The following is a 10,719-nucleotide window of genomic DNA, read 5'->3' on the forward strand; positions in this document are numbered from 1 at the left end:
GATTATTTTCACAATGAATAATTGACAATGTATAATACTGGGTTGAGCTTTAATCTTATTAAAAGGATTTTTAGGACCGGTTAAGTTTTAAAGTAAGTTGTTTTTTTTTTGCTTTATGCCCCTTTTAAAATAGTTTTAAATTATTTACATAAGTGTCTGTTTCAAGTGGTGGAACAAACAAAAAAAACACAGTCCTCTGAAAATGGTCAGATACAAGGACCGGACTGAAACTCTCCAAAGAACAGACTGATGAACCATTGTTCAGGGTTGCTTTAAATCCTCACAGGAGAGTCTGGCTACTCTGAAGAAAAACTAGATGAAATGATTGGCTCAAGTCTTTTTCACAGTACCTGCATATATAATATGAAGCATTTCAAAATCCATTGTGATGTTGTGATATTTTATAGCCTTTTAGAGATTTTGGAGACAAACATGCATGATTAACCTCAAATAAAAGAACAAATAGTTGTCAGCTTAAAAGGTTTATTTTCACCAACTTGCAGTGTTTGCTAGACATGCTCTAGCTGAGCATATGCAGAACATGACAGGCACAGGTCACAATGTCAAGGTAGAAATGTCAACAGAACACAGTTAAACTTCCCAAAGCTCAATTTTAGCTAAAATAAGTCTATACAGTCCCTCTAAAACATAAAAATCCATCACTACATGTAATTGAAACACTGATATTCCACTTTTACTTTTGTTGCTTTAGTCTATCATCTGTCATATCATTAAGAGACAAAGTCTTGTTTCCTAAGTTCACATATCTAGAAAACGTAAAGGAGAGTTCACAGCTTGCTGACTTAGGTCCATCACAATAAATCATGCCACCAAACATCAACTATTCAGAATTCTAATCATTTAACAAGTTATAGACTGTCCTTGCAAACAGAACATACTCACCATAAATGTGTGACAAGTCCTTTCTGTTTTAAGCCTGTATCAGCAACAAAGCAAATACTGATACTGTTTATTGTCGCTGGCTTTGTGTTATTTATGCTGCTTGTAATTTGTAAAGATTCCTCATTTCTAATAGAAGAGCAACCACTTGTAATGGTCTAGTAGTTCTCTTCAAATTCCACCTTAACTATAGCAGTTACAACAAGTAGACCGTCTGATCGTCAGGAAATATCTGAAGTTTTCATAACTTCATGCAGACTCTTACAAGATTGTGTTGTACTCTAGTTTAGTTACAATTGGGAAATAAAAGATTAGGAAAAAGAAAAAAATGAATTATTTGTTCTTCTGAAAACATCAGTTCATTCACAGGCTTAATGTTCTCAAGCACCAGTAGAATGGAGTTTCAGTAAATACACTGTATTATTAGCCTTTAATTTGGATTTATACGCCACCGTTCCCTCCTTCCAACCTCAAGAATATCAATGATCATTATAAATTTTAAAGCAATTTTCAAAACCCTGTTCTCTTTCATTTTCGGAGAAAGATCTTAGTGAATCCTTGAATTCAAATACCGAAGCAATCTCTTTGACACGCAGAGTTAAATTCTAGTAAAATCAAACAGTAAGCTGGTAAATCATGTCATGAACTTGTAATGTGTAGACACTGAATATGTGGAAAACTGAAACTTTCACATGCTCTTACCCAGCAACATGGGAAAAATGTCAAAGAATCTGTGTAGATTCACTTACATATCGTGTGTGTTTGAAGCGATTTTGTGTACTTTATGTCAGTGGAAACGTTTTTTTTTTTTTTTTTTAATCTAGTTGATCAAAAATGCATACCCTTCTTTTGAAACCTGTTGAACTATAGATGCAAGCCCATCAACTTTACATCAATCAATAAAACTGCAACACTAATGAGTTTAACTGTTTAGCGCCGATCCCTGCTGTTGCTGTGCCTCCGGTTTCGTCGACTGTGGCTCCTGTGGTTTCTACTTTTGTTGCTGCTCTTGGAACAATGTCTGGTGTACCTGCGGTGACTACGTCTGTGGCTCCTCCCCCTGCTGTAGCTCCTCCCACTGCTGCTGCGGCTTCTATCGCGACTGGAACTTGTGCTGCTGCTGTGGCTGCGCCTCCTGCTCTCGTGGTGACTATTGCTCCTCCTGTGATGACTGGAACACCTCCGTCCACGGCTTGAGCTTCTTTTTCTGCTATAGCTCGGGGGGCGCCTCCTTCTCCCGTGACTGTATGAGCTCCTTTCTCTGTGGGAGTGGCCCCTTGCTCGTTCCCTACTGTGCCTGCTCTGAACCACTTCTTCCCGTCCGTCTTCCCTTCCTCTCCTCTCCTCTGATTTATTTTTCCCCAAAATTTGGGAATGCACACTAGATTTAGATGCCTGCTTTTCTTTGTTGTCAGCCGTTTTCACTTCATTCACCAGACCCAACACCTCCAGCATCACATCACCAGGAGAAGCTTCATCTCCTGTTAAAGGGTCGACCTGGTCCTGAGTTCCCGCTCCTGTAGATTTCCCGCTGCTTTTCTTAACGAGGTTGCATAGCAGTTTCTCCCTCAGCTCCTTCTCTTTGCGTTGGAGCTCCAGTGCTCGCTGCTTCTCCATCTCCACCCTCCGCAGCTCCTCCTCCTGCTGGTGTCGACAGGCCTCCAGCTGCTGAAGACGGGCCATTTCCTCCTTCTGCCGAGCCTGCTCCTGCCTCTCCAGCTCCTCGCGTTCAGCCCTCTCTTTTTCCTGTTGCTGCTTCTTCAGAGTCTGCAGAAAAAGATCACACAAGGGCAAAGAGAAGGATAAATATATTATCAATTAATTGCAGTTAAAAATGTTTTAATCGATTGACAGCTCTAATTTTGTTGAAGTTCCAAATATCGGTGTTCCAGCACCATATTTGGCAAAGCCACATTCGACAGAACACTGTTCAGACTCCAAGCTGCTGTGAAACATTGGTGTCTCATAACAATCCCAACAATAATAATAATAATAATAATAATAATAGATCTGTAAACAAACTGGAAGAACCAATCTTGCTGGGTGGGGCTCAACCAAGTTATAGTAGCCAAGTTAAGCTAGCATAAGCCATTTATATGGGCGACACTACGAGCATGGCAGGATATAGCGTCTCTCTGTCCTTCTCTGGTTCACAGTTCATGCCACCAGGGGAAAAAGTCTCCAGCAGCAGCAAGCCACCGACTGTCTATATTTTCAGACTATGTCCTCCGTTTCCCTGGGAAAAGACACTGTTTCTGTGACACATGGCGCAGAAACCTACAGTGAAGCAGGCTTTTACTGGAAAGGTGGCTGCACAGTGTCAGAATTCTCACACGGTCACTGCTTCAGAGTTGGCAGCCACTCGAGAGTGGCTTCTAGGTTACCAGCGGCCCGACTGACTGTTTCGCTTTCCTGGGCAAAAGTCTTGAGACCCGTGCAATAAGCACGTGATTCTGGCACTGAGTGACAGAGTTAGCAGCCCTGATTATGTTCTTATTGCTATTTGGTCTTTACAACAAAAATGTATCCAAATGAGTTTTACAGAGTCAAAGCAGACAAATGTAAAGCCAGGAGGCGGGAATGTGGGTGGAGCCTATTAGCACATTGAAAGATTCCAGTTCACTGGACGAGGAAGAGGCCTGCACGGCGGTGTGGTGGTTAGCACAGACGCCTCACAAGTATCAGAAAACTGCACGAGTTGGACCTTTAGCACAATGAACACAACTAAATGTAAGAGTTTTGGTATTCTGAAGGATTATATGCCAGAATAATTATGTGTTAGCTCAAGTATCTCTCTCTAGTGTGGTCTTTAAATCCAAAAAAAATCCTGAAAAAAACTAAACACAAAAAGGGTCTTTAAATGAACTTTAAACTCATGCAATACAAATTGTACTCATTGCATTTTTGTGATATGTTCTTTATCAAAGAATATTTATTATCAGAGTTCATTTGTGTAACCTTTCCAAGGTTAATGCGATAAAACTACAAAATATTTCGGAAGTGCTGTGTTATAAAAAAAAGATAAAGCCTATGTGATTTGGCTGATTTCAGAAGAGTCCAGCGTTGCATTGTGTAAATTTTGGTACCTTCGCTCTGGCCAGAAGCTCAGCAATGAGCCGTATTGATTCCAGATTGCGCTGAGCCAGCAGCAGCCTCCTCTCTTCCATGGCAATCCTCATCTGCAACTTTTTCTGCTCTTCCTCCTGCTGTCGCCTCACCTTCTTCAGATTCCTCCTCTCTTCTTTTTCACGCAGCTTCTGCTCTCGCTTACGGATTCTTTCTTCTTTCTTTCTCTCCTTCTCCTCCTCTTCTTGCTCCTTTTGTTTCCTGGACAGATGATTTGATGGATATCTTATTAACTCATTAAGATAACCAAAAATAAATTGTTTCAGTTGTGACGCACTTTTTAAGAGAACAAAAAAAAAACAGACCAAGTTGCTCAGATAGAAGAGTATTAAGAAATATGTCACAAATATATACGTTAAATGTCTAGAAGGCAGAGAGATACAAAGAGAGGGGAAAAAACAGGAAGACCTAACCATCGTCTCTGGGTTCACAGCTAATTCAAAATGGAAAACTGGCCTTGAAATTATTTTTAGAAATCACACAGTTTCCTCCAGGCTAAAGAGAGAGGAACAGCTCAGCTTGTTATTAGCACACGACCAGCATCTGTGATGACATTGGGGTGCAATCCACTTACTGCATGTTTTTTTTTCTTCCACATGTGTAAAAGTAAAAATAATGCCAAGCAAGATAAAGGATTTCGGGCTACATCCAGATAAAGGGATGCAGATATATTGGCCTAACATCAGTATCGACCAATGCTGGTTGACTGCAACTGGTCTATCAGCAGAAACGATAACATTAGTGCTGGGCGGTATACCGGTTCACACCGAATACCGGTTTATAATTTCATTATATGAATTTTTAATATACCGCCATACCGGTGTATTTGATTACACAATGGGGGAGCGCTGCGTCGCGCGACATTGTTTGAGACGGGACCCTTTTCAGTGTTGCGCTTCTAAACACGCATGTTTACTGTCTATTTTTAACGCTATTTAAAAAATACTCGTATTCGTTAAGCTGCATTTCCTTTCCCTGCTCTCCCTCCGTCTCTGTCAGTCATGCGTCTCTCTCGCATAGCCTACTCACACACACACAGCCCCTCCCCTCCGTGCACACCGCGTGTCTCCATCAGCGAGATCATGCCTGGAAGCTTGCTAGCTTCAGCGTCGCGTTAGATTAGCTTAAAGACATGGTTGGTAATCCTGTTCAGAAACACATTTTGTAATACTGGGTGAAATGGTCCGTCTATCCTGAGAGAAATCTATACAAGATGTATTTAGAAAAAGGGACGAAAATAATCAGACCTCTGTGGCAGCTGCAGGACTGAGAAAAAGCTGACCAATCCGAGATCAGCGGGATTGGAGCGCCTACAAAAAAACAATCAGATGCCTCTGCTTTCTGCCTATGCCCCCCTCTGTCGGCTCCCTGCTCCGTGTGCGCACGCGGTTCTACCGGCTTTGGATGAAGCACTGACGGAATGGGGAGGGGGGGTGGAGCTTAGAGGAGGGGCCACTTTCGAATCTTACTAGCTCTCTTGCTAGCTCTCTAGGATTACCTACCATAGCTTTAACCGAAAGAAGACGGCTGGCGAAATTCACAAAAGGTTGGTATCACGTGCAACTTTATAAAATCACACATTTAAAAGTCCTATAAAAATATTTTATATTTTTAATACAATGTTGTCCCGTCCCGACCCGACCCATTACGATTACGCCTTCTTTATAAAGTTAACTAGTCGCAAGTTTGCCGTAAAAAAAAAAAAAAAATGTAGTTGGGTTGTCGAGGTCAAAACACTAGCAGCTGTGAATCAAATAAAGTAGGTTTTTTAAACTCTTACACTGAATGTTTGCTGCTTCAATCCAGATGAGTATTGAAAAATATTTTCCGCGATTGAAAAAGAGACGTGCGTGTTGAGGATGAGGAGCAGCCTGAACCGGAGGTATCAGTCTGAAACAGCTGAACAGTCCGACCAGTGTAATTAGCTATGTTATTAATTTGTTTACAATGAAGATGTGAATATTAATACAATAAAGTTCTGTGTGACCAATTATTAACAAAGGAATTATTTTGAAGAATTTTTATTTTAATTTTTAATTCTGTTCTCAATCTGTAGAAAATGCTGCGAACACCTAATTATGCATGAAAAAAAAATACCGTGATCTACCGTGAAACTGTGCAAAAATACCGTGATATGTATTTTTGGTCATACCGCCCAGCACTAGATAACATAAACCGATGGCCGTAGCTAATGTTTATCTGATGTTGCACTGACTTATACCTGAAATGGCAGGATTTGCCTGCAGCTGCAGATTCTGCAAATATCCAAAAGGTGTCAGCCTGATTACATAGCAGGCAACTTATTTTTCACAATAACATTTAGTTTGGCCAATAAATGTTATTACGTAGGTAATAGTTTAACAGGCTAAAGGGGCTTTTGAAATTGTTATTCTTAAAAAAAATTATGTGTATATATACAAACATACATATACACACTCACACGAGTCTTCTACAGCCTGTCTTTATCGTGAACTAGCTCCACGTTTCTTTTGTACCTTTCCGCCTCTTTTCGTCGCTCCTCCTCTTCTTTCTCTCGTCGTTTCTGCTCCTCTCTCTGCCTCTCCAGCTCCTGCAGTTTCATCCTCTCAAGGCTCCTCTTCTTTATGGCTATCTCACTAAGATGTTTGTTGGTGTCAAAGGTTACCTGAGGAAATAAAACATGGATCAATTATTCCAACATTTTTTCTTTTTTAAATTGTACTTATGTTAAAGTCTCTTGTACTGGTCACTTATGTTACTTTCAAACAATTCATGAACAGGTAAGAGCTGCTGTCACCAGCTCAAGACAACAAAAAGTTGCCCTTGTCTTTGTCTTTGTGTTATTTAGCAACGGAAACAACTTACTCTTCTTTTTTTCTATCACTATCATTAAACAGGCCTTCCATTTCTTTTCTCATCTTCATTTAGTTTACACAGCTTTACTTGGGGGATTAAGAGATTTGGCTCTCGCAACGGTCATTACCTTGATAATACTGACAACGCAGCTTCAATTCTCATTGCACTAAAAGGTCTTAAAGCTACTTTGTGGCTCTGGCAACCACACTTTCACTGCAACATAGCTATAAGAGTTACTATTCACTGGCAACCCAACACACAAAACAAGAGGCAAGCAGAACTTTGTAATGCTCTTAACAACCACTGAGACAAACCTGCGCTGTTTCTGTTCAAGATTAACCTGTTTCTAATAGACCGCTTGCCACTGTGGGCCTGTGTGTTGTATAGGTCTAAGACATAGACACAAATAAAAAGGATTGCTTTGAGCAGGCTCAAGCTGGGTTTTCATAGACAGAGTCCTTGTCCAGTGTTTTGGGGTTACAAACTACCTATATGCGATACAGAAAGTAGAAAGTCACATTTTTATGTAAATGGTCCACACTTATAAAGTGTCTTTTTTATCTTGTCTAGAAGCCCCTTACATATTTCTCCTGAACACAGTCATAGTATGCCTCTTATTAAACAACTTCACTCTACATGTGCAGGGGATTTTCCTCTACATTCACACACAGATGCATCTGCAGTACCTTGATGTTGCATGCCACTGCCTTTCCATCATCTCCTTTCAGCATCAGCTTCATGCCGCGCAGAGTGTCCATGGCCTTTGTGAAGCCACAGTATTCCTGATACTGGACATAAGCCTGATAGTTCAGATGACCCCCAAAACTGAATGTATTGAAGTTCTTGTCAAGCATATCTTCTCTGTATGGGTCCAGCATGGGGATATCAACATTTCGCACCTAACAAAAAGGAAAAAAGTCATCAAAAGTCCTTTTTGCTTCAACTCCTTAACGTTGATTAAACTTGAAAAAAATAAATAAAATCAGTTCCATGCCAGTACAACATTTAAATGGATTAAATAGGCTATCAGAAACAGCATGCATGCTATGTTACATATCCAGTAGAAGACAAATCAGAAATTAATAGTGTCTTATGAAACAAGACCCACCTTGCCAAATGCCTGAAAAACAGCAGTGAGGACCTCCTCTGAGGGCCGGTCTGGGTACTGGCTGTCTTTATGGCTAAACCAGCGGCAAGGAAGTCCTTCCAGGTGGATGGTATCTGGCCTCTCTCCTGGCAGACTCTCATTCATGTCCTTTGCGTCACGAAAAAAGGAGTCCCAGTCATGGCGTGTGGGGAAGTCCATCTTATTTTCTACTGCACGAACCTGAAGAAAGAATGACCAGCAAATACACACAGTGGCCTGAATGTTACAAACAGCAAAACTTGACATGCGCAATCTTTAGTTCTTAGACAGGATTGTAGCACTTACGGCATGAGGTGTTCTTTACATTTAGCCTACTCTTGTTCATACACTTCACACTACCGCAGTGATAAAAAAACAACTGAAGGTCACATTCAGCAACAGGGTCAGCACTTTGTGTCAGCCTTACCTTGAGTACATCAGTAAATCCACTGAGTTTGATAGTCTTTCCATCCAAACGGCTCAGCAGGCTCTTGACCACTGTCTTGTTTTCCACTTCTCCCTCAAAGCGGATGAAATCCATGGTGCTCTTGGAGATTCGCAGAGCTGAAAATTGCTCAGGAGCTACCATGCCCTTTACCCTCTCCATTACCTCCCAGTTGGAGATGCTCTTGCCTGGCAGCTTGAGTTGGGGCAAAGCCACGCTGACGGTCATTTTGGCAATAGGCTTGAGGTAAAGGTTGTGCTCAGCCGACAGACACACTGCCTCCGTGGTGTCGTGGACGATGGTGGTCATTGTTGCAGATAGGAGGGGAAGCTGCAACCAAAATTGTAGTTTAAAAATTCAACGTTTATATTTCAAACTGTTGGAGACATCTTCGTGGCTAAAGCAAACCTGAAAAACTCGCGTTGAGAAACCTTTCGTGGATAAACACACACCTAATCCCAAAAATCTAATTAAACCCACCATTGCTTGCTTGTATTTTGACCAAATTATGCACACAGACCGATTTTCTGCAGCTTTTACATCCTCAAATGAGTAGCTAACAGTCGCCAGACTTCAGCTGAAATATTTTGTCGAACCAAATAAATGTACAGTATGCATCAGAAACCAACAGCACTTTGCAGGTATGTAGGATTCATAACTACCCAAGATGTTATTCGTTAACTGTGGCTCCAACGTTACTTTTGTAACGATAACACTAGCTGAAAGTTACCGCTAAACACTAGCTATCGTTAGCTCATTAATGTGAACAAACACGAGGACCGTAAAATGAACCAAAATACTAGGTAGTTTATGAGAGAAATTCAGACACGAAGAGAGTTAGTTTTTACGTGCGGAACTGTTTAGTAAGTCGCAACAGCTAATGTTATTGTTTTGTCTAGCAAGGTGCTGGCTAGTTAGCTTCAAGTGTTCTATAACTCTTACCGCTCCAGCTGTGAAACAATGTCAGTCTGCTTTTAAACGGCATGCTAACGTCTGTTATTACAGATATAACCCCAACCTACCAAACATCAGTTATCCTCCTGGTAGGAAAATACAACAGCAACCTCAATGAAGTGTATTAGGCTGAGCCAAACACGAGTGAGTAAAAGTCATCCATGTACCCATTAAAAACCGAGAAGCTACTGCGTGCTAACTCCGCATGTAATCAACTTTGACCTCACAAAGAAACAGCGTGTGACATCACTACAGCACGTCTGCCCCACAAAAAACAGCGACCCCGTGTGGCGGAATGTGGAACATGATTAGACTGCAATATAACACAATACGGACACATACACGTTATTTCTTATAGGAAATACAGGATTACTACAAATGGATGTTTGTATGACTACAAACAGATGCAAAGTATGATAATGACATTAAGTCACAATAATTTGTGTCTGTTTCCAACATTTAATATTTGCAATATATAGATCAATGCTGATAAGAGTTTAAAACACTTCTAAACACACTGTATATCGCTGAGAAAAGAACTGGACGACAGTGAATACATGTTACAATAGCTTGATGCCTCTTTGGCACAGTCAGGCACTCATTAGGTTTTGAATGAATGTAGTCGTTTCTGTGGTAACTCTTTCAGCTGAAAAAAAGAGAGAAATGGATGTGCTGGACATGGACTAGTCCAACAGGGCCCCAGGCAAAAAAGTTGGCACAGTTTCTCTGAAAAGATGGCAGAGGAATTCACATAATAGGCACTACTCCTTTCAGTGTGTATGTAGGTCAGTGGCTGTAGTCAGACAGCCTCTCTGCTCTGTCCTAATCAGTGGTTATTGAATAGATAGGTTGCCCAAGGCAACTCGGATTCAACAGGTTGATGAAAAGAAGCTCATCGTGTCTTTTCTGACGAGTAAATGAGGTCAGCACTAGAGATAAATTAAACATCAAAAGAACAGAATCTGACTTCTGAGCAATCAAAAAACATAAGCAATATATTTGTGGATTGCAATGTCTGCTTGCATGTATATCTGCTTTTATACAGACTATTTTATGGGGTAAACATAGAAAACAGACCAGGATGAGGTGCTAGAGGAGTGTGTAGAAAATTTTGAAAGCTTGAGTTATCTTTCAGTCCCAGGTACTAACTATACTGGTAAGAAATGTGCTGCATCCCTCTCATACACAGGAAGACTTATGCACATTAAAATCCTTTGCTCAATTTGATATGATCCTCTATAGAATGCTTGGGCTGACAAGCTCAGGATAATGCCAAATAGAAAGAAAATAAATGAATACTAGACTAAACTACTTGTCCTGTGTCACATCCTAT

The 10,719-nt window shown here is 40.8% G+C and overlaps 1 protein-coding gene across 2 annotated transcripts; it reads right to left on the reverse strand.

The window, feature by feature from the left end:
- Nucleotides 1–466: 466 nt before the first annotated feature.
- akap17a (A kinase (PRKA) anchor protein 17A) lies at nt 467–9,603 on the reverse strand. 2 transcript variants are annotated; one of them, XM_075479875.1, is made up of 7 exons: nt 9,455–9,603; nt 8,415–8,762; nt 7,970–8,188; nt 7,548–7,760; nt 6,522–6,670; nt 4,119–4,227; nt 467–2,667 (listed from the first exon to the last, which is right to left on the reverse strand). In XM_075479875.1, exons 2-7 carry the CDS (start codon nt 8,739–8,741, stop codon nt 1,831–1,833), a joined length of 1,854 nt encoding a protein of 617 aa, XP_075335990.1. In that variant the 5' UTR covers nt 8,742–8,762; nt 9,455–9,603; the 3' UTR covers nt 467–1,830. The 2 variants fall into 2 exon arrangements, with proteins under 2 accessions (XP_075335990.1, XP_075335989.1); XM_075479874.1 differs by having other exon boundaries at nt 3,987–4,227.
- Nucleotides 9,604–10,719: the final 1,116 nt, after the last annotated feature.

This window comes from Odontesthes bonariensis, chromosome 12 (assembly GCF_027942865.1).
Source record: "Odontesthes bonariensis isolate fOdoBon6 chromosome 12, fOdoBon6.hap1, whole genome shotgun sequence".
In the NCBI taxonomy this organism is placed as follows: Eukaryota; Metazoa; Chordata; class Actinopteri; order Atheriniformes; family Atherinopsidae; genus Odontesthes; species Odontesthes bonariensis.

Excerpts from the sequence above, each read along its gene's own strand:
- akap17a (XM_075479874.1), bottom strand. The coding sequence starts at position 8,741 with ATGACCACCATCGTCCACGACACCACGGAGGCAGTGTGTCTGTCGGCT. Across the intron at positions 6,671-7,547 it reads CAGTGGCATGCAACATCAAG|GTAACCTTTGACACCAACAA; the intron begins GTACTGCAGATG and ends TTATTTCCTCAG. Across the intron at positions 2,668-3,986 it reads AGCTTCTGGCCAGAGCGAAG|ACTCTGAAGAAGCAGCAACA; the intron begins GTACCAAAATTT and ends CTTTTTCTGCAG.